Consider the following 22,758-nt stretch of genomic DNA (forward strand, 5'->3'; position numbering starts at 1 on the left):
CTGGAAGAAGCAGATCTGAATGCTGTATCGCCAAACAGGATTCAGTTGCAGGTTGGAATAAATTGAGTGACTGACTGGAGCGAAGCCATGAGGGATATTAAAATGGCCAAAAGGTTCAAAAATGTTGAAAGACCTTCAGTAGTTAGAAGTAGGGCTAGAGTGGGTCATATCAGCAAACAGACTCTGTGCATTCTTCTGGGACATGTTTTTTTTATGGATGTAACTTTCATATATTGCACTTTTGATTGGCATTCATACTGAATTTGTCGAGACCGTAAAAATGAAGTTGTACTTATGAAACAAAACTGAAAAATTAAAATAAACTGAAGACCCTTCCCTTCCCCCCTCAGCTCCTCCACCCCCCTCCCCCCACCGGTAAATACACAGTATATACTACTGTACTGAACATCTCAACAGAAAACACTGTACCCTAAACATTGAATTCCAAATTAGCATGAAAGCCTTCTCTCCCTCCCCTCACCCCCCCCCCCACCCCCCGTGTAAAGAATTTTACTAACATTTGGATAAGTTACATTATGTTCAATCTTTTGTGATTCTGAAAGGAAGTAAGCTGATTGGGAATCATGTTTTTCAGACAACCTACAGGTATTGAAGACTTCCTTCAGTTCAACGAATGTCTGGACAGCTCAGTGATGCTTTTATGTCAGTTGTACTGTCCATGTAACACTTCTATAATGTAATGTAAAATGGTATCAGCAGGGTTTTACTGTTCTTTTTGCGACAAAAATGAAGACAGTAACAAAAATTATGTGAAAAGTATAGAACTTTGTAGACTTACACCAGTACACGACCCTTGGAAATCAACCCTACAGTATGGTTGTTATTTTGATAAAAACATTAAAATACTAACAATCATCTCCTTTGGTTGTACGATATATAATTTTGTATGTACATGTGTAACAAAGTTGAGCTATCTATTCAATTTCCTTTTAAAATATTTTGCACAAATGTAATGTATATACAGGTCTATACTCTTGAATGTATGTACTGTGCACACATTTAATATTACTGAGTTTGTTACGTATATATATGAAATTTACCAGCCCAACATTTCTGGGCGCTTCACATTTTGGATTTTAGGCATTGATTTGGTCATCATATTGCATACAAAATTTCACATTCCTGTCGGTTGGTAACTTTAATACAAAATTTACAGATTGCACCAAGACTAAAAGTTATCAGAATGGATGCAGGGATTAAGGGAGATAGTGTAGTCCAATTACAACCCAACAATTCTGCATAATTTAATTCTTAAAAATGAGCAAATTTCCTTCATATTTCTCACAATTTGAACAAATTTACACTGGTCACTAACATTTTAACCGCTAACATCTACCGAACATTTTTTCCAAAAGGTTGACAAACTCTCTGATGTAATATCAGAGAATTACGACTAACACGTGAAAAATTTTCCTACCTGTGAGAAGTTTGTAGGTATTTAATTCTCACCTACAGTATTATTACAGATCAAGAGAGACCTACCGCCCAGGTGCTTGGTTCCAGAACTTGCCTTGTCGGCAAGTTATTGATGGACTGGTCCAAATCAAAACTATAACAGAATATTAAACATAGTGGTCTGTAACCTGTTCGGTAGGTTCAACAGCTGTCCTATTTCTGACCTGGAACCACTATCCATTATCATATGTTCTGTATATATTACCACACCACTCCTACCATTCCCCAAGAATTTTTGCGCACCCTTATTTTTCTAATAACGGTGGTTCTTTCACAACTTTACACAGTGACGATTCAATTAATTTAGCGCAGAGGTGGAGCAGCACTGGGCAAAGGTATGGTACATTGCTGTCCACAGTGAAACTTTGTATAAACATGTGAGCAACAACATACCTAAAAACATCTACTGTAGGTCTACTGTACAATAATATACAGTATTATGTGAAATGGTCGAATAAAATAGATTATATAGTGCAAAATACATACAGTCCATTATCCATCAATTATGTTGCAACATTATCCCATAAGGTATAGTCCCCCCCCCCCCCCCTATAGACCTCTAGTACTGTAAATACAAACTTTCTAAAGGGGACATTTTTTGTTTTATGTTTTCCCTTGCAACATTTGAGCTTCTGTAGCTGCATTTTATGTTGGGTTTTCAAAATAAACCTTTCAGGAAGCAAAATATTTGCATGAGGCCACCAGGGCTGCACTTTGTCTCATGTGATTTAGTCTCTAGAGAATATGTACAGTATATATGTACATGTAAACTATTAATATGTACATAATTACATATTTGTTATGTGCTGCATTAAACAAAACAAACACTTATGAGCCCTGTTAATGCAGTCTTTTTAAGTATATGGTAGTACAACTGCACACAGTAGTGGTATACAAGCCTGCTTCACCCACCTGGTCCCCCTCGAACTGATTTGGGTACATCATAAAATTGTACCCTCGGGAACTGTATATACAAGTTTTTCTGCCGGAGAGACCAACACAAAACAGAGTTTATTTGCTATCCAAACCAAGAACACATAATTTGGGGTTTTGTTTTACACAAACTGTACATATTTTTGAGGAATCTGCAAATGGTTTTGATGTACCCACTAGTGCTGATAGTCGTAATCGATTAATCACCAGTAGTTGCGATTACACTTTGGAAGTTTGATTAATCCAGCTCACATCCTAAGTTGAGATTACTCGACTACAATCTAGCACTACACATAATTTGCTTAAATTGAAAAATAGCTTAATCTTTCAAAAACAACACTAAAGCAGTTTGTCAGCACATATCGCAAAAGTATACAGGTTTTCACAGTGCTACACTAACACTGTGCTGTTTTGAAAATCAGAAAGCACCTGCTACGGTTAGATTCATGCGTTTGCTTTTCAGTAAAACGGTTGTTCTTTAATGCAACATTCAGTCCTAGCAATGTTTATTTTTTTTAACTCTTACTGCAATTGAAAAATGACAGTGGTGATGCAATAACTGTAACCGAGTAATCGCGAGAAGAGCCATGCGATTAATGATTAATCGACTACAAAAGAAAGATTCGACTATCAGCACTAGTACCCGCTACTCTGACCTATTCACTTTTCCACATACTGCCAGGGAATACATTTAAGTGTTCAAATTTTGCACTTCTCATTTCTCAAGGCTCTGAAGTTTGTCTCATATAAAATACTACAGGTTCCTGTTTGTAACAAAGTTTGTGACTTGCATGAATATGTGCAGTTGAATAGCAATTTAAATAAAATATAAAATAAAACATTATTCCTGCAAACATGGCAGTTTCAGTACCTCCGAACTTTGAAGTTCTGAGTACTGCATACTAGATATGTAGTCTACCTATTACTATTATTGTATTCTTCCTATTATTTTGTACCATACACAGTAGTCATTAACAAAGGTAGATGGTTACATGCATTTTTGGTTTCTGTGGTATCTTTTGTAAACATTCAAATCTGACCATGTTATGTGTCACGTTACTGTCACACGTTAGAAAAACTGATCACAAGGCGACTCAACTCGACCGTCCTTACATGGAAAAATCTTGGACAAAATCAAGCAGTGAGTGTGCATGTGTTTAAGACTGCGGCTGATCCGCGTTTTGCCAGCTTTAAATGGCGTTGGCTTCTAGCGATTTCTCCGACAGAGAGAAGAAATAAAACTGCCATGTAAACATTCAAATCTGACCACGCCAACGATGTCACGTTACTGTCACACAATGCCAGATTGATCACGACGTGGCTCAACTCGACCGTCGTTACATGGAAAAATCATGGATAAAATCAAGCAGTGAGTATGTGTTTAAGACTTAGACTGATCTTCCACATTTTGCCAGCTTTAAATCGCGTTGGCTTCAGTCAAGAGAAAACTGAACATGCGTTTTCTTTGAAAGACAGAACTTTGGCAGTGTGTTTCAGAAAATAAAAACTGCCTGGTTCTAAAGAAAAGTCATCAATGCAGGAATGTAATCTTTACATGTGACCTAAACCAACTCTATATATGTAAAAGCAGTCGTTTGTGCGTGCTGAGCAGTCGATCAGTGTGTGGAAGGGGTGGTCGGTTGTACACATTATATGTGGTTAACAACCATTTGTCTGAAGTTAAGTTTAGGGGGTTATATTACTTAGCAACATCACACAAGTTTTCTGGTGCTTAGCCTATCGTTTACGGTAAGCACTGTACATTACTCAAAAATTTACTGGACAATGTTCAAAAAGTTTGTTTACAAGCAATTGCTGATAGTTGTGTTGATAGGATATTTTGGGCACATATCATAATTTGTGATATCAGGAATTTGTTCATAGATGTTTCTGAGGTTGTATCTAAGGAGAAAGTGTTGATATATATATATATATGTGTATATGCCACTTAACTTCCGCTTTGGGAACAGTAAAGTATGTGACACAGAATTAAGATTATACCAAAATATATGTCAAAACTAAAAAGGAGTGTGAGCACATTGTAACTTATAAATGAACACCTAAAGTAATTAGTCAACAGGCGAATCATGAAAAAACTTTACCTGTACCTGATAAGACTCCTGATTTTTGGTTTCGATCAAATTCTGCTTGATCGTTTCCAGAGCTATATTACGCCTCTTGACATGTTGTTTGGATGTCAAATCGCTGTGGTGCAACTCTGTCGAAGTCGCAGCAGAGGAGTACACAAGTGTGCCACCTCCTCCGGACGTAGGTAGTCTATTGTTCTGATGGCTAAAGTCTCTATTTGGATGTACGTGTAAATGTTCCAAGCTCTCTTTGATCTTCTCTAACATCTCTTTGTTACTGCCATTGCTGCTGTTTGGGAGGCCGATTGGAGCCGGATTAGGCCTCGGCATCTCTGGATTGTACAACAAAAAGCTCCCCCAATGTTTCTTGAGTTAGTTACAGCTTCAACCTTTCTATGCATACTCACTGAGTGGTTGACTGAAGACCTATAAAAATAAAAAAAATTGAAAATTTATTACAACATATGTATTGCACCTGGGAGTTACATAATTAACTTCGCTTTAAATCGAGTAATTTTAAGAAAATCTTGAAACACATACAAATGTGTTAATTGTGGCATTAAGGTAACAACCTAGGCTAGGCATGCTAATACCTTTAAATAGCAGTCTTTCTAGGATACTGTACACTTGATTATCAAAGCCTCTATGAGTCTAGGACCAGCCTTGTACTCGTACTAGTCGTAGGACAACCAATTGTTACTCGACTAGGCTAGGCATAGTCCTAAAATCTAACTCTGATCTGTAGTCCAAGTGACAGTGCAAGGGTGACCACCTAACCACTGTTCATAAAACGCCATTTATTTTCTGTAAACTTAGAATTATACTTGCGTTAAGCTAGAGCTACTTGCAATTACATGACATGTCAGAAATATGTAGGACAAGGTAGCCGACACTTACGTGCAGTTATAGCAATACACACAGTGTAGCCTACACAGTCCTGTATAAACACGAGTCAATAAACACTTGTCAGATCGCGTTTACACCGAGAACTTAAGCACGGGTATAACTTTTAATTCCATACCTTCAATTGACAGATAGTCGTTGGAATGAACCTTTCAGCTTTTAACTAGAAACGTATCATCTGCCAAACATCAAAACTATCCAATTCCGTAACACCTGATGATCAAAAGTGGACGAGAACACAAAATTACAACAAGGAATTCCGTTTATTTGTACACATTCCTTAGTCTTCTTTCCGGAAGCCATTCACCGGCCACGAAACCAGATGAATTAGCTAACATCCATGCCATGAAATGAATGGTCCACTCAGACTTGAAATTAACATCCAACTAATATAAATATCGTATTCCACCGTTGAAATATGTTTAATCCTGTATATAATCCCAGAAAGGTGTGAGGTTGACAAACTTGCCACAATTCAGTATTCTCATGTAACAAGCGGACCTAACTGTTGAAATACTAGCAGACATTACTACCGTGCGTGTAACACGTTCAAAATGTATTGCTTGTGTCAAATCAGTACGCAGGCCTCGTAGTCGTAGTTCGTAACAGTAGTGTGTGTGTACATTCTGAGCATTATGTTGGAAGTATATACAGCTTTACGAGGATCCGCGTACATTTTACGTTGAATGGTATATTGCATCATGGGAAATACCATTCTAATAGGGAGACTTATTATCGATCAGCAGATTACGAATTCTTTGTGTGTAACCTCATAGCACAACTCACAAGCTATAAAACTCCACCAATGTTCCGCTAAACGATATAGGTCGGCGTCCTTCAATAAAGCTTTACAAAGAATATTTAAGATCCGCTTTTCTTGATCGGAGATTTTAATCAATAGTGAACTGATTTGTGGGCAATCCTATAGAATGAGTGGGACGCTCACGTGCGATCCAAACTCTAAACAATGACGTAGGAGCCCGGGGTACACTTGCACTTTTTTTTAAGGGACGGCCGTCGAATTTGCTTTGGTCCTGATCCTCATATCCAACACAGAGATATATCGCAACAAATTTACCAACAGCAAAAACTTGTTCAATCGCTGGTTAACGAATAGCGTCATCAAAATTTACAAAAAAGTTAGTACTCGTAGCTATAGGGGCTGTAAATATTTACGCATAGAGTCACATTTCTAGTAAAAACAAAACGCAGTAGTACTATTCTAAATCTTCAAGGGAATTTCCCTGGACGGAGTACCCCGAAAAATTATTTCCACGGTTGACTAAATTAATGTTCCTCATGTTTCATTGACAATAACCGTGCCTCAATTGCATCGCCAATGCGTTTTACGGGAGCTCCATTTGCATGCTTTAAGATTATATCTTGTTCATTAAATTGTATGGGCCGGGGCTTTCCACCAATCACCGAACGAAAGGTGACATGCAATTGTGTACAGGAAACTTCACAAATGTCAAGATAACCGTACGAGAGTTTTGGGGTCAACGGTGGAATTGGGATCTGGTTATTCTTGTTTTCGTTAGCCTGATCAATAATTATGGAAGACCTGTTTCATTGATAGTATCTCGGCATATCGGGCATATCGTCTCATATATAATTCTAACCCTTTGGTTATATGAATACAGGGGAGAGAGAAGGCCCTCCATGCAGGGACAAACTAAAACGAATGACAGCGAATGACCGAATGACAATTGACTTTGTACAGGGTTAATTATCATTTGCGAATGACAGCGAATGAAGGCGAATGACAACGAATGACAACGAAGGACAGTATTGAGAAGAGATAGAAGTGGATATAGAAGAGAGGAGTGGAGTAAATGCGGTTATTGGTTTTCCGCGCAAAAATGATTTGAGGAAAATCGCATATAACGTGGTTGCAGGGTTTTGGTGTAATTTACGGATTGAAACCACAGGCATAGGCGTACGAGGCGGGGGGCAGGGGGGCAGACTGCCCCCCCAAATTTCCAGAGGACAAGAAATTCGGGCAAAAGGCTTGAAAAATTCGGGCAGCCTAAGAGGAGAAAAAAAATATATATATATATTTTTTTTTCTTTTCTTTTCTTTTCTTTTCTTTTCTCCTCTTAGGCTGCCCGAATTTTTCAGGACTTTTGCCCGAATTTCTTGTCCTCTGGAAATATATATATATATATATATATATATATATATATATATATATATATATGCAGTAGCTTGCCCGAATCGTTTTCAAATTTTTGCCCGACAATTCCATGATATTCTTTATTTAGCATCATGATGCCCGAATATCTCCGTGTAACACCACCGTAAGCGCAGTTCATCTGGACTACCACGCTTTTTGCACGATCAATTTTTTTTCTAACTAGTCAATGGTATACCTGGACCAAGGGCGGCGGAACCGGGGGGTGGGGCACAGGGGGCAGGTTAAAACTGTGCCTTTTTTCTACATAAAAATTGAGGTGCCTCAAGTTAGCAAGAGGCCAGGAAACCAGAATGAACACTCGGGAAGGGCCGTTTCCGGCCATCTGAGGGGTTTGTAAAACCAAAAATTTTCTAGTACGCTCCGCGCCAACCGATGGTGGCGCTCCGCTCAGATAGTCGTGCATACAACTTTGCAAATCCTGGCTTAGCCCGTGACTTTTAATGAATTTCTGTGGGTCAAACTCAAAGCTATTTCGAATGGAAAAAATTGTTAAGATATTAACAAGAAAAAAACTCTAATTCGGAAGATTCCTACATTAGCAACTAGCATGATTTCACCACATTTTGTCTCAAAAGAAAACTTGTTCCTTGTTTCCCAATTTGCGCATTTGATATTGCAGTGCTAGTATGCATATTTTCCTTTGGGGGGGGGGGGGGGGCGTTGATGGAGTGATGTATATGCACAAATAAGATAATACAATAAGAGTTATAAAGGGTACTAAATATAAGGCTGCATCAGTCCAATCGAATTTCTGCAAAGTGCCCTTTGATGTCGGTGCTTCCGCCCTTGACCTGGACATCCCCAACATGAGTGTATATAAGAAACATTTTCTTTTCCATGGATGGTGGGGGGGGGGGGTGCCTACAAGCCTAGAAGTACACGTTTATCGTATTCTTTGTTATATTTTATACTTTTTTGTGAGACAAATTGCAGTCTCACCCGACACAGCGACATTATCCCGCCTACGTGTCGTTGAACAATGTATGTTTTTTTTTTTTTTTTTTTCTGGAGGTAGCTGAGTACTGTGTTAAAATAATAAATAAGGTAACTAAATAGGAGCTTCAAAAATATACTGTCCCATTTTTCCCCTTCAAAGTGATTTTACCATTTTTTCTTCTTTTTTTTCAAATTTTTGGGGAAGTGTAAATTTCTAAAACGTGAGATTATAAAATAAAGAATGTTTAGATGCAACTTGCAAGGCCTCAGAAGTGCCGTTTCCGGCAATCTGAGAGGCATTGTGTGCCAAAAATTTTCTTGTACGCTACGCGCCAACCGATGGTGGCGCTCCGCTTAGATAGTGTCACGGGAACTTTCGGGCACAAAAAGTTCTGCCCCCCAAACTGAAATGGTCCCGTACGCCTATGACCACAGGGGAAGTTTTTGTTTGAGAATGCGCTTGAGAGCTGGGCTTTTTACCTCTGTAGATTTATATAGAAAGATAACTGAAGCCGTTTCAAGATTATAGTATTGTTAGTTTCTAACAATTAATATCGGACAAAATGACGTTAAATTTACTTTTTAAAATCAGACTTACAATTTCGCTTACTATAAGGTGCGTTTTTATCTTGTCCGTATAGGCTACTTTACTAGATCTAGATACCCACGAAGTCTGAACTGTGGTATCCGATTGAAGCAAATGTCTGTGCTGTCATTACTGTCATTCGTTTTAGTCAACGCACTTTTTTAGTGTGTACAACATATTGTCATTCGTTATGTGTAACGCAATTGTCATTCGTTTTAGTAACACCCCTCATGCAGGGAGGGAGATATGTGACGTTTGTCTAATTATTACTACTACGCATGACTATTCATGGATGAATTAACCGTCGATTAACTGGTTATTTCGGGCGTCACTATATAAGGTTCCACGACTGGAGGGTGTTGGCACTAATTTTGCCGGAAGAAAATTTGTCCTGACAAGAATTCTCGTATTTCCCAGGCCTAACTAAATACTATATACAGGCCAAGCATTATATGCTGACAACGCATTAAGAACATAATAGACAATCAAGTCATGTATAGTGTTACTCTCTTATATACATACTTTAGTAAAGAATCTGCATTATTACCATCGAGACCAAATGTCGAATTTATAAGATAAACATACGAAACTTGCCGAGTAAAACGCAGAAACGTCTGTATAACATCGATGGTCGAAAGTCATTCGAATCGAAATCTCTACGATCATATGATCATCATGCAGACTAAATGTAAGGCTATTGAGGTCGTTTGTTTTGTCTAATAGGCTAAAAGATCCACAAGTATTTGCAGTCAAAACATTCGTCAAATTAAGTTAGGATCCTCCACATTTTGGAATAAATAAATCCTCGAGGAAAATAGTTACCATACCTATGTAGCTATACTCGGTATATAAGGATTTACAAAACTTGTTCAGGTTCACTTTCAATTTCAACAAATAAAACGGCTGGAGATCGTTCTACTTCTTAACCTACATAATAAGTTATATTTACCATCATTACAGTATGTATTATGACTTTGATAGCACTGTATGACTGTTGGCATACCACTTTATCGTAACTGTTAAATGTTTACATTCATTTCCGTCAGTAGCAGCAATTTACTAATTACTTAACCAAACACAGTGTCTATTGGTGATACTTTTGTTGATGTGAAGTTTCTGAGAGAAAGGTAAAGCGTTTCAATATTTCCCATGCCATAGACAGCGCACAACAAACATGCAAATACATTCCCTGTCCTTACGAGTTACGTTATCTCTCTTCCCTAACGTTAGACCTAACAAGCACACTAACACTAACAAGGAAAAAGTTAATTAGCCTAACCTACCTTAAATTAGGCCTCTTTCAACTATTCATTTGTAAATAGCTGCTGGTGTACGCTTAACGTTAACTATATGTTATACCCTCCCTAGCTAAACATTCCATAGCGCACGCCTAAGCCTAGTAGTAGTAATGTATGTCATGTGTATGTTAGAGTTAGACCTAGCCATGGCCTATATGAAGCAAGAACTGTTTGCAATAATAGTGTTTTACTGTCGTGTAGGCATATTGGGATTGAAAAGAAAGAAAGAAAAAGAATGCTACGCTGATTGTAACGTACAGTTGCATAACATCTGGAATGGAGTGAGAGATGAAATTAGTTTTTAAATGCATTACGTATTGAAATCACTCCACGACTCCATAGGAAAGAAGCACTTAGGCTAGACAAATTTTGATTATTATGTTATTTGCCTGTAAATTAGCCCCTAAAATATAACCTACCAAGGCCTAACAGTCTATTGCCAGAGCTAAGAAGGCCTAGTAGCCTAGGCCAATAGTAATGTTAGGCATAACCGTAACAATGGTACTTAACTTGGTATAGATCATTGATAGCAGAATGATAAAATGAGTGAAGCAAAATAAGCATCCCTATCCACCAAAAATTGTCGGAACACTAAATTTACCAACATGAATTATTAATGTAATGGGCCAAAAATGAAATATATATCATGAGTTTCTCGTTGAATTTTCTATTTTGCTGAAATTAAAGACTAAATAGAGAGGAAACATTTGCAGGTGTCAATGGCAAACATTATTATTACTAAGCACCACTGATTTGGGTGTTTGTTCAACATTTAACCACTTTTACAGCCTGTAAATATTGTTTAAAAACCTTCCTTAAGACTGAATACTCTTGTCCATATGTAGTCGCAGCAGTGTTGCTATGAATTATTACGTGCTCATGTACAACCAAAATGGTTTGTAGCTACCAAACTCGTAGGATGTATTCACAAACTGTAAGATGTATTGAAACGTTGATGACGTTGTTACTATAAAATCTCCTTGTACTCATTTTGTAGAGATTTCAACTGGTACCAAAATGTCGGGCTGTTTAGATAACATGGACTGCCGCATGCCGGAGTGCTGCGAATCTGTGGCAGAAAGGAGAAACACGATTGCATCCATTGTGTCAGGAGTATTTGTAAGTTTCCTATATGTCAATTAGTTAAACGTTGTCCAAATGAGGCATACATGTCCATCTGTTCAGTCCTGAAATTTCTGTCTGGCTGGATATCCTATCTTTTGTTTCTGTGTGTGTGTGTGTGCATGTAGCATTACATGTTTCAATTACAGGTATGCAACACAACTGCTGATTGACAAGCTAGGAGTCAGCTGGGTTAAGAGGTAGGAGGGCAGAGAGAGTGTCAGGCAAGGAGGAGTAGTTTCATAAATACCCCATTATAACCTTCAAAGTATCATGGAATATGACCTGCATATACAGAAAGCATACACATTTCATATGACCCATGGAATAGACGTATTCAGAAACCTTCACAGACCGTAGAATTTGCAAATTGCACCAGAATAAATAGCTTCCCGGCCACTTAATATACTCAGATTCTTCTTAGGGAGAGCTCAAATCCTCACTGGCTCTTTGCCCCCTCCCTATCACTGTTTGGAAACATCCAATGCAACTTGTCTTTATTAGTGTTACAGAAAGTCAGTTACGCGAAATGCGAGTGGATCTGTGGAGTGGGGGGGGGGGATAGGGATAGGGTTGTCTGGATTAATGTTTGTAACACAAATGGCAGTTTTGCTAAGTACTCTTGCCTTCATCGTTTCTGATCATTTATCTCAATTTACTGTTCAACAGTTCTTTGTAGGATGGTGGATTTTCATCGATGCAGCGGTTTATGACGCTTCCATGCCACCCAAGGACCTTGAATTGTGGTTAATAACTATTGGAGTGGTATCAACTATTGCATTCTTCTTGTGAGTATATTGTAGGGCATTGTTCTTTAAGACTTGTATTCTACCATGTCAGTATTCTACCATGACAGTACTAGTTACCTGTACTCATACTCACTCTCATAAATTTGTAGTTAAGTACACACTAGTACAGACTTGTACACAGTAGTACACACTACTGTAGTACAGACTTGTACACAGTAGTGCAGACTTGTACACAATAGTACACATTTGTACACAGTATTACAAACTTGTACACACTAGTACAGACTTGTACACAATAGTACACACTACTGTAGTACAGACTTGTACAAACTAGTGCAGACTTGTATACAATGGTACACACTTGCACACAGTATTACACACTTGTACACAATAGTACACACTAGTACAGACTTGTACACAGTAGTGTAAGATTATGTACTTGTGTGCATGCTTTGAGCCTTGTTCTAGTACTCCTATACTGATACCGAGAGAAACTGCTGGTACTACTAGTTTGAATTCACGCTGACCAAGTATCCATTGTCCAAGTATGGTAGAGACCTAGCAACAAAGTTGCTGTCAGCTCTCAGACAAGCAAGTATGGGAGCAAGAAAACAATCAACAAAGCAAACTCAAAAACATGGTACTGTTAGCCTTTGTTTTCATTATAGCCTCCCTCCCTCCCCCCTCCTCTAAATCAAGAGAAATCTTTGTCTTTGTGAAGATTTGGGATTGAAACGTAGAAGTCGTGTCTGGGAGCTGTTATCTTGTCGATCTGAAACCAATGTCATCATAAGCAGGTCATGTTAAGAGCTTCAGTATTTTAGATCCACCTATTTGCAACATCCATCTCCATTACAAAAAAAAAAAAAAAAAAAAAACACATCTTGTGTTAACAAAGTGATTGTGTAATAATAAGCACTTTATCTATAAACGGTACTGGACATTGCAACATTGCAGTGGTTGTGACATTGCAACAATAAGCACCATATATCACTATCAGCAGTAGTGGACATTGCAACATTGCAACAATAAGATGATTCTCTTCTTGTGTTTACTCTTCCAGCGTTAATGCGGTTTCAAACGGTCAGATTCGGGGAGACTCCTACAGTGGTGGATGCCTGGGACAAACAGGTATAAAAATCCTTTTTCTTTCTTTGTAAGGTATCACAGACGTAAAAGTGGAACTCTGGGGCAGCAAAAAACATAACAATTTTATTTGCATCTTCCAATAAACAAAACGTCTAGCTACACCCCGGGCTTAATTCAAGTTACGATTGTGATTACTGGAAAATGTGTGAGCGGTGTACGGCACTGATGCGTTCGTAGCTACCCTTTGGCGTTTCAGTCGACTGAATCGGAACAGTGAGAGTGTAAAAGTGGACATTCTTTTGGCAGAATGGACCTCCCCCCCCCCCAAAAAATGGCTTTATTTGATGCAGGTTCAAAACAACAACGATATTGAGGCAATGGAGTGACTTAAGTGCATCATTTGCCCAAGGACGCAACATATCGATCTGACCAGAATTCGAACCTGCAATCCTTGCATAGCAGGTCCATTTGCCCCTTGACCAAGCGACCACCACACTCTCACGTCGACAACATGTTGATCAAAACCTCTTCGTTTTTTCCCAGGGGCTCGTATCTGGCTGTTCATCGGTTTCCTTCTTTCATTCGCTGGCCTCATAGCCTCCATGTGGATTTTGTTCCAGATCTATGTCATTGATAGTAAGTAATGAGTACTACTGCTTACTGACCTGACCACACTTTTCCTTTGTGAGGGTCCGGGAGTGGGGGCGGGGAGTGGGGGCGGGGAGTTGGGGCAAAGACTTGTAGCTGATAGTCAGAGAGTCAGATATCACTAACTCTGCGACTGTATGTCCGTTTTTGTTTATACTTGATACGGTGATGTCACAACATATACATGCTCTTTGCAACAACTATATGCTTTTTACCTCATTAATATTCATGATGGATGGGGCTTGATTGGAAAATCCCTCAATAAACAGCTTGTAAACATGATATCTCAACAAGCACGAGTTGAATCAATGTCATACTTAGTAGGTAGATGCCCTGTGATGAGTAGATTGGCTTTTTGGTTCACATGCCATGAGTTATTAATGAATGAGCAGGACTTAATGTAAACTTTGGTACATGCTGGTGTGTTGATGTTGGTACAAAATAAAATGTGCAAAAAAAAAAAAAAAATCATCTTCTTTAGGTCATTAATATTCATCAAATTGCGAGAACTTTTACACTATGTCACTAAATAGACTTTGTCAACATCATAATCCATTCCTGGTACCTTCCTTTATATGTTGCCGCATTAGTCAATACATAACCCTCCGCCTCATTTTAGTGTGCACAAGTTCAAGAATATTAACATGTATGGCTTACCACACTATAAATATGTTTAGGCATCGGAACCACTAAACGTTTCTGTCTTCTGGTCGCAACTATTTTGACGGCTGTTTGCCGTAGAAGTCGATAGTCATAGGAGAGGGCGCTGAATGCAAAATCAGGCGGGTTCATCTGTTCATGTTTGTACAATTCCTTTTTTCAGAAGCTGATATGAAAGACCGTGTCTGGCCAGGTGTAGCCGTGTTTTTACAAAATCTCTTCATATTCGTGGCGTAAGTTGAAGACAGATTTATACTTTCCATGAGTCATATCACGTTCATATCACGTTTTAGCGTTGCATTTTAATGTTGTATCGTGTGCATCGTTCCACCAGTGTTGTTTCTATAGGTCAATCAACTGACTGGGAAAAAATCAACAATCTAAAACGATCAAAGATATACAGTGCAGCTAGAAAAGGGATTGGAACCCACTGCCTATCGATTTAACAAGCCCCATGCGCTACCAACTGAGCCCTCCAGCCCTTAGTCGGTGGCCCTAACTGGCCAATTCTCGTCATGTTCTAGAACACATACTAAATGAGTACCCATAAATCTGACATTGTACCCAGTTCGAAAAACGTGCGAAGCTTTTGGAAGTAAATATATGTGACTAGAATTACAAATGATGTTCTCGTAAAACCCTATCTTTCCTGCAATGGTTCAGTCATAAATCATTATGAGTCGTTTCCTAAATGAATAATCTGAATAGAACATCTACAGTAGCCTATGGTGCAGAGGGTTTTAATTTAACAGATTCAAGAAAAATAGATGATGGCGCTAGTCCAAAATTGACACGTTTCGACTCTGTTCTCAGAAATCATGTATTTTATGTCTCCATTTTTCACAAAGATTCCTTTCTTTTGTTTTCTCCCCCTATCAAACAGGAGCATCATATTTAAATTTGGCAGGTCCGAAGACCAATGGGAGTGAAACCTTTGCCAGAAACGTGTCGCAGAAGCTGAAGGAGAAATAGGTATAATGTATGACGGGGTAGTGTGAGAAACGGGGTAGAAACGGGGTAGTGTGAGATACTGAATATATAGTTAATAACAACCAGTCCTTAGAATATCGGGAGTGGTCTTTATCTAAGTATATGTTTCTTTTTTTTCTTTTCTTTTTTTGCCAAATATATATGCAAACAAATTACAAAATCATATAAGAAAAAACTGAAAAGCCATTTATGTGTTGGTGAAAGCCTGCGTATGTGTGTTGGCATAAGGTTAGTAGGCTGGTCACCGGGAATTGATGAGTGGTTGAAATTTGGATATGTCTATCTATTTGTTCAAAGTTGAGTTCACTCTCTAAAGGTTATAAAACCGAATAGTGTTAATGTAAAATATTTTTGGATCAGTACCTACCTGCCCCACATTTCTGTCGGGTTATGTTACTTGGAAACTTGTATAAAATTTGGATAAACTAGGTGAGGTTAAAGCGGTTTGAGGGGTTGGGGGTAGGGGGTTGTTACAGGATGTATCTCTTCACCTTGTTCTTGGAATCAGCTGGGTCTTCAAAAGGGAGTTAGTCAGGTTTTCACTATTTCAGGGAAATTATTCTTGCAGTTCTTAAAGTGTTACGTTCATAGTAAGATGTAGATGGCGGGGAGGGGGTGAAGGGGGGTGCATAGCGATTTGGGGGAAGTAGGTTGGACGTGTAAGAATCGTGGTGTTGAACGTTACTTTCGGACTTTCCAAATCAAAATGGAAGGCTTCCTAATGATAGTAAAATAGTAATTAGTAACCACCATTATTTGCATAGTTTTTTATCTTTCATAAAATTTAGTTTGGGTTTGGAGAAAGAAATCAATTTGGAACGAAAGATTTTGTTGAAAACAATCGTCAGTCATTATGTAACATGTTTTTATCATTTCACTGCAATGAATGATTCTTTTAAGAAATTTCTTTCACAATTCTTTTTTCTTTTTAATTTTTTTGCAAATGTATAATTTGTTTTTGACTTTATTTTCCACTGTGATAAATGCATTGAAAGCAACATAAACTGAGAAGTCTCGACAAGCACTGCATTTTGTGTGACATTTCATCTACGAATGTATTCATTAAGTTTTATCTGTTTTGATGTACTTTATAACTTTGGGTGGGGAGGGGGCTGGAGATTGGGTTATGTGTAGCACCAATACATTACTCAGAGCACGTAGGTTTTTGCAAAAGAACAGTGCGTTGGCGAACTCATTGTACACTTTAAATTGTTTAGAAATAATATTTTAATCCATATTTTGCCATTATTTTCTATCAAAAAATGTCTTCATTTTTATCCGAAGCCTACAAATATATTTGTATTTATTCCAGAAACATTTGAAGGTTACCAAAGGGTATCGGTGTTACAATGTAAATTTGTAATATGCTAGAAATTTCAAAAGTGGTCACCTCATTGTCAAACTTGCAGGTGTCAAGGGATAGGGTAAGGGAAAGAGAGGGGGTTGGGAGAATTCCCCTGGCATTCAAGAATTGGATTTGTAGAAGAATGATCATAAAATGAAAGATTTCGATACAAAATGTTCTTTTCCACACTCCAAACGAAATTGGCATTCTAAGCCTACCCTTGCTGGGAGGTTAAATTGTGGCACTCTTTGTTAATCTCAGCATCCAACAAACATTGGGGACAAATACAAGATAACGACCAGCTTTCGAAAGTCACTACGTTTTGATATAATCCGGTAAATAAAAGGGTATTCTGCAATGGTGTGGTATGTTTATATTGTTCTCTTCGTATATTGTAAAGTTGTGTGAATGTACATAGTCTTGGAAGTTGTCTGCTCTGAGAGGATAGTGTTAACAGTGATTGCTTGAGTTTTGGATATTAGGCACTATATAATTTTTTTCTGGTTGATCGATTGATCGATCGAAAGGAAACTACATTTCAAGAGATGAAAACAGAAACATATTATAAGCATCCCGGTGAAGATTTGCATTCATTTCCTACGTAAACTTCTGAGATAACAAAATTTTGAAGTGGACAAGTTTCGCAGCAGAAGAAGTGAACTTGAAGCAAACAGGTGTGATGTCATTGAAGTACACTCTCGATTTATTTTTGATGTTATTTTTTGGAATTCTTGCAATTACAATTTTTTGCATCAAACTTTGGGATGCATATCATTATTAATACAATACTGTCATTGCAAATTGTTATCCAATGTCAAATCAATAAAAGTTAAAAAAAACAAAACATTTTGTTGGCTGTATAGCATCACAGATCTGTTTGCTCGACAATTTGGAATTATCAATATTTCAAGAATACCTTTTTGAAATTGGATGCAAATTTCACCTCCAGGATGCTTAGAAAGTGTTCCTCTTTCATCGTGAAGAAATCAACTTTTATTCGAACTTAATATCCTTATAAGTTTGTACTGGTGTGAGTGACATTTGATTAAATCGGAGACATAAAAAAAAATGGAAAATATCACTTATTCTTGAACGTAGAACATGAAGACCCTGATAATATGAAAAGGAATTTTTTTCACTCTCTTTCTTGTTTAACATTTTCCTTTAGTATTAGAGCAGAGTTTGACTCATTCGAGAATAAAGCAGAGAAACACAGCAATGACTGTCATGTATTCAGAATACTTGTATTTAATGACTATTCTGACATACTGCCCTCTATTTGTTAATTGTATAAATCTGTTGAATAAACGAGTTCATCATCAAACATATTTAATAATGACGACCGTCACAAACAGGAAGATACTTTTGTATTTTCAAAAAAGTCGAAGAAAGTTTACATGAGACATTGCTGTTTGTCACTATCCTTTTTTTAGGGGGGGGGGGTGGGTTGGAGAGAAGGAGGCAGAACAACAAATTAAAATAATTGGATTCTATTTTCTGTTTCTCATGGATAATGTTCCCTGAAGTAAACTAACAGACAACTGTTACTTGTTTCATTTATTAATTTTTTATTATTTATTAATGATATAAAATATCTTGTATGTATTTGAATCTCAGATTAGTAGCTTTCTATCACACTCTGAGACGCAATTAGACAAAGATCTGTGAGATGGAGGTCAATGTTACGTGATAGTTGTCATCCACCACAATGTTACCGTTGCTTATGTTATGATGTGATGTGTGAAAGCTGTGAGGGCTAAATGCAGGTAATGTGAGAGACTGGAGGATGGGGGTCGAGGGTGGTGGTTGGGGGGGGGGTGGTGACTACATGTCAAAGACATTCCTCTAAATGATTCACATAATTTACCATGCATGACAATCTTTAATATACAGTTTGCATTTGATTGTGGGAACATTGAGCATCATATGAGGATATTCTTAAAAACAAGCACCTATGGACAGCCAGTTGGGACAAATTCCGAATGCTTGCACCCACGCTATACTGTCTTCCGATATCATGCTTCAAACCACTCATACTGACAGTATGAACAGTTCCCTACCTTTAACCTGATAGAATCAGGATATTCATACTGTCAGTGGGAGTGCTATGAAGCAGGACATGGATGTACAGTATAGAAGAAATCTGTCCCAACAGGGTGCCACGGAAGGGCTTACCCTAGTAGCTTGAATGCTGACTATAATATTCCATTTTACTCTGTATCCCTCCATTACCCCGCCCCCCCCCCCACCCCACCACTTTACCTCACCCGTATTGTCCCATGTCTAATGGAAGCAACAAATACTGGGGATTTGTATAACCATCTATTTCAATGGCTAGTTTTCATAAGGTGGTATCACCTCTCTCCTCTTGAATAAAGAAATCCTCCCCTCCCCTTCTCTCTTTCCCCCTACCCCTCCTCAGATGAAGCCTGGTGCTCTACCTCTCTACGAATATATATAAGTCATCGCAGACTATTAAATCAAATGATACTGTGATCCACATAACAACAGTCATCGCAGTTATTAAATCAAATGATGACTGTGATCCACATAAAAACAGTTAAAAGTGAGGTTTTCAGTAATTCTCTGAGGATAGTTTGACATGATAAATATGTGTATAGTGCAATATTTAGTGTTGTGACTTTCCATGCATGAGATGTAACCTTTGGAGGGAAATATGATACTTAAAAATGAGTCTCTATCGAGATGTGTATGGTGTAATTGCCGGTGCCTTCCGGTGTATGGTGTAATTGTATGGTGTAATTGACTTGTAAAGGTGTTATAGTGAAACAATTGTTAATTAAAGCAAATGGTACACATGTTACTGCTGCTGTTTTGTCTTTATTTTGTTTTCTCTTTAACCGGTGCTGTGGCCGAGTGGAGAAAGGCGGTGGTATTTGAAGCAATGAGGCTTAGCAATCGGGAGGTTCGGGGTTCGATTCCCAGCCGGGTCATAGTAAGGTGGGTTTTTCATCCAAGAGCAATCTACGGTTTTCCCATCTGAAATGACTTTCTAAATTGAAAAGATTCCAAATTTGAGTTAAAATGTTGAATTGGAAGCCACCCGACGTGTACGTTGTAATTTATAAGCCCTTGGGGGTTTCTCCCACATTTGTGGTCGCTTAAGCGTCGTAAAAATAACTGTTGATTATTATTATTTGTCAAAATTCTCAATAAAAGAGGTTATGTTGGATCCGTTCCAGTGCATTACACATTGTCAAGGAGGGTGGGCCACTAGTAGCAGTGGTGATTGTTACGTGAGAAATTCAGATAATATATTTCCACTCGGGTTCTTTTAACACTTATGTAAAATGAAATGTAACAGTATGCTTATAATAACGAAAATGTATTATTGTACGATACAATTAACATATAAGCTGCTTTGCTACATTAAATTTCTTTTACGTAATCTAATTACTTAACGTTCTTGGCGCCCTTCCTTTAACGAAATCTGTTTATTCCTCCAGTATATTTCTCTTTCTAACTAATCTGTCAATATTAAATATTTCTTTTAAATACAGTTTTATTGGTGTACAACCATAAATAACGCTATGGTCCAATACAAACTGCAAACGGAGGGAGGGAGGGCCTCAACGTTGGCCGCTAAGCACGGATCTTCCGTCTCGTTGCTCCCCTCTAACCTAAACAGACCATGGATTAGCGTTCCCCAGTATTTTATTACAAAACGGATCAGATTTTCGTCCCCCAGGAAATGGTATACTGTAATAAAATTGATACAACGTTGTATTCCCTTATCAGAAAAAATGAAATGTTTACATCATGTACTCAATCCCTCTGCTCTAATTAAGATCACATTATCACCTGATAATAACATAACCCCTTTTCGTTTTACAGTATCACTAAAAGTGGACTATCCCTAAAACTAACATTAATATCATATAGCCAAAAAATATAGCCAACAATATATGTAAATATATTTATATATTTTCCTTAGTAAATCAATTAAAACAAATTTCCACTTACGTGAAAAGGTCTAGACAACCTCTGAGTCACGGCATGGGCAGGTGCCTCCATTCGGTCGGTGTAAGGAACTCTCAATCGGATACCAAACAATTATACTGTCTCCCCAAACAATGTAGCCTCTCCCGGTAACTATAGACCATAGGCTTGTCTACAAGACATATATAATGTGGTTGACGCCCCATTTGCTTACGCCTAAACACCGCCGCCTACTCTGCCATGATGCTCAGAGTGAAGTGAAGTTCCAAAACCTAGTGGCCCATTCCATTTGCCCATTCCACCTGGAAGCAATGCTTGCAATTAGGGGCATGTGTTTCAATCATTCATACTTTATAATAGACCTATTGTTTTTTTAGCGCGCCTCGCTCCGTAACAAAACGAATTGGCAGTTACTATTGGATGCGCTCAAAACACCTTGCATATTATGCTAATTAGTCGTTATTCGATTACCATGCTTCGACTAGTGAAAATAACCCTATACATTTATTTTTAAACATCACAATGATTATTGGGGAGAGGGGGGGGGGGGGGCTTTAGATAAGATGGGAGAACAGTTGTAAAAATATATATATAGGCTCACAGTGCAACTTTCCATTAATTATTAATGTCTCAAAAACCAAAGTGAATCGAAGCCCAAACGTCAAGACAACGAACAACTTCAGTTCGAAAACAAGAGGCCAAAACTAATTTGAACATAGACCATATAGGGCTACTACTACTTGGCTCAAACAAGATTTATACAATCCTATAGTAAGGTGACCATATTATGTCCAGGAAATCTGGGGACATGATATTGGTATGGAATCCCACGCTCCCACCCCCGCCCCCCCTCCACCTACCCCTCATCCTCTCATGTGAGTTTATAGCAAGGCATTTTGAAGATCTCTCGGTGATTTGATAGTCCTATGCTGTCAAATGATGTCGGTTAGAACACTTTACCAAGAAGCAGTGGCGGAGCGTCCATACAGTCAGGGGGGGGGGGGGCGGATTCCCTCCTGACGGACTCAAATGGACTGCTGGCGCCCTTTTCAGCTTTTTACCACTTTTTATTTATCCGCGTTTATTGACTTTTCTATTCGCTCTCATCTACTTATTGACATTTGTCACATTTTGTTGGCGATGACACCTATTTATTCTTCGTTTATCTGCAAATTAGCAAGGCCCGGAAAGGGTCATTTCAGGCGATCTAGGGAGTATCTTTACTCAAAAAATTTCTATTACGCTCCGCGCCAACCTGTGGTGGCGCTCCGCTTAGATATTGTAGAAAGCGCCCCTACAGACCATTCTCAACCCCCCTGACCAATACCCCTAGCTCCGCCACTGCCAAGAAGCCTTACTGTTCTCCACTAGGCCTTAGTCTACATAATGATTCATGTGAATAAACATGCTATATGAAATTATTATGTGTGTCAGGACGGTGGGGGAGGAGGAGGGGGGACATGCCTGATCGAGACGTGGGGAAGCACGGCTCCTTCGGGATGATGATCTAAATTGACTTTTATATATGTGAGCCAAGAATGGAGTTATACGTTTGTAGTAGCCTTTTGTTGTAAACAATCATAGCTTAGCCAAGGTTCAAGCTGTCATTACGAACGGGAGAGGAAGTTCAACAGGTAAAATTACAAAAACAAGATACTTGGTAAAACACAAAAGTCAGTCAAGATCATGTGCCTGGCCACGAAAACCAAAAAACTTGACTAACTCCCAATGAAATTGAAACAATAGACTGAAATCGGAGCGAACCATACGTACACCACC

At 38.4% G+C, this 22,758-nt stretch overlaps 2 protein-coding genes across 3 annotated transcripts in view; one reads left to right on the forward strand and one right to left on the reverse strand.

The window, feature by feature from the left end:
* The window catches only part of LOC139962467 (uncharacterized), a 41,074-nt gene extending 19,868 nt beyond the window's left edge, over positions 1–21,206 (reverse strand). Inside the window, exons 1-3 of one of the 2 annotated variants that reach the window (XM_071962455.1) lie at positions 21,004–21,206; positions 5,518–5,612; positions 4,512–4,922 (exon numbers count right to left, since the gene is read on the reverse strand). In XM_071962455.1, coding sequence (XP_071818556.1) covers positions 4,512–4,826 — 315 coding nt within the window. In that variant the 5' untranslated portion in view covers positions 4,827–4,922; positions 5,518–5,612; positions 21,004–21,206. Of the gene's footprint in view, positions 1–4,511; positions 4,923–5,517; positions 6,052–21,003 lie in introns of those variants that run through there. The other variant, XM_071962456.1, reaches the window with a different exon arrangement.
* LOC139962471 (transmembrane protein 50A-like) lies at positions 10,086–19,843 on the forward strand. Its single transcript, XM_071962460.1, has 7 exons — positions 10,086–10,245; positions 11,414–11,535; positions 12,208–12,326; positions 13,351–13,418; positions 13,920–14,012; positions 14,848–14,917; positions 15,568–19,843. Exons 2-7 carry the CDS (start codon positions 11,434–11,436, stop codon positions 15,611–15,613), a joined length of 498 nt encoding a protein of 165 aa, XP_071818561.1. The 5' UTR covers positions 10,086–10,245; positions 11,414–11,433; the 3' UTR covers positions 15,614–19,843.
* Positions 21,207–22,758: the final 1,552 nt, after the last annotated feature.

This window comes from Apostichopus japonicus, chromosome 21 (assembly GCF_037975245.1).
Source record: "Apostichopus japonicus isolate 1M-3 chromosome 21, ASM3797524v1, whole genome shotgun sequence".
In the NCBI taxonomy this organism is placed as follows: Eukaryota; Metazoa; Echinodermata; class Holothuroidea; order Aspidochirotida; family Stichopodidae; genus Apostichopus; species Apostichopus japonicus.

Coding starts and splice junctions, on each gene's coding strand:
- LOC139962471 (XM_071962460.1), top strand. CDS start 11,434: ATGTCGGGCTGTTTAGATAACATGGACTGCCGCATGCCGGAGTGCTGC. Junction 14,013..14,847: donor CCAGATCTATGTCATTGATA/GTAAGTAATGAG, acceptor TCCTTTTTTCAG/AAGCTGATATGAAAGACCGT. Junction 14,918..15,567: donor AATCTCTTCATATTCGTGGC/GTAAGTTGAAGA, acceptor CCTATCAAACAG/GAGCATCATATTTAAATTTG.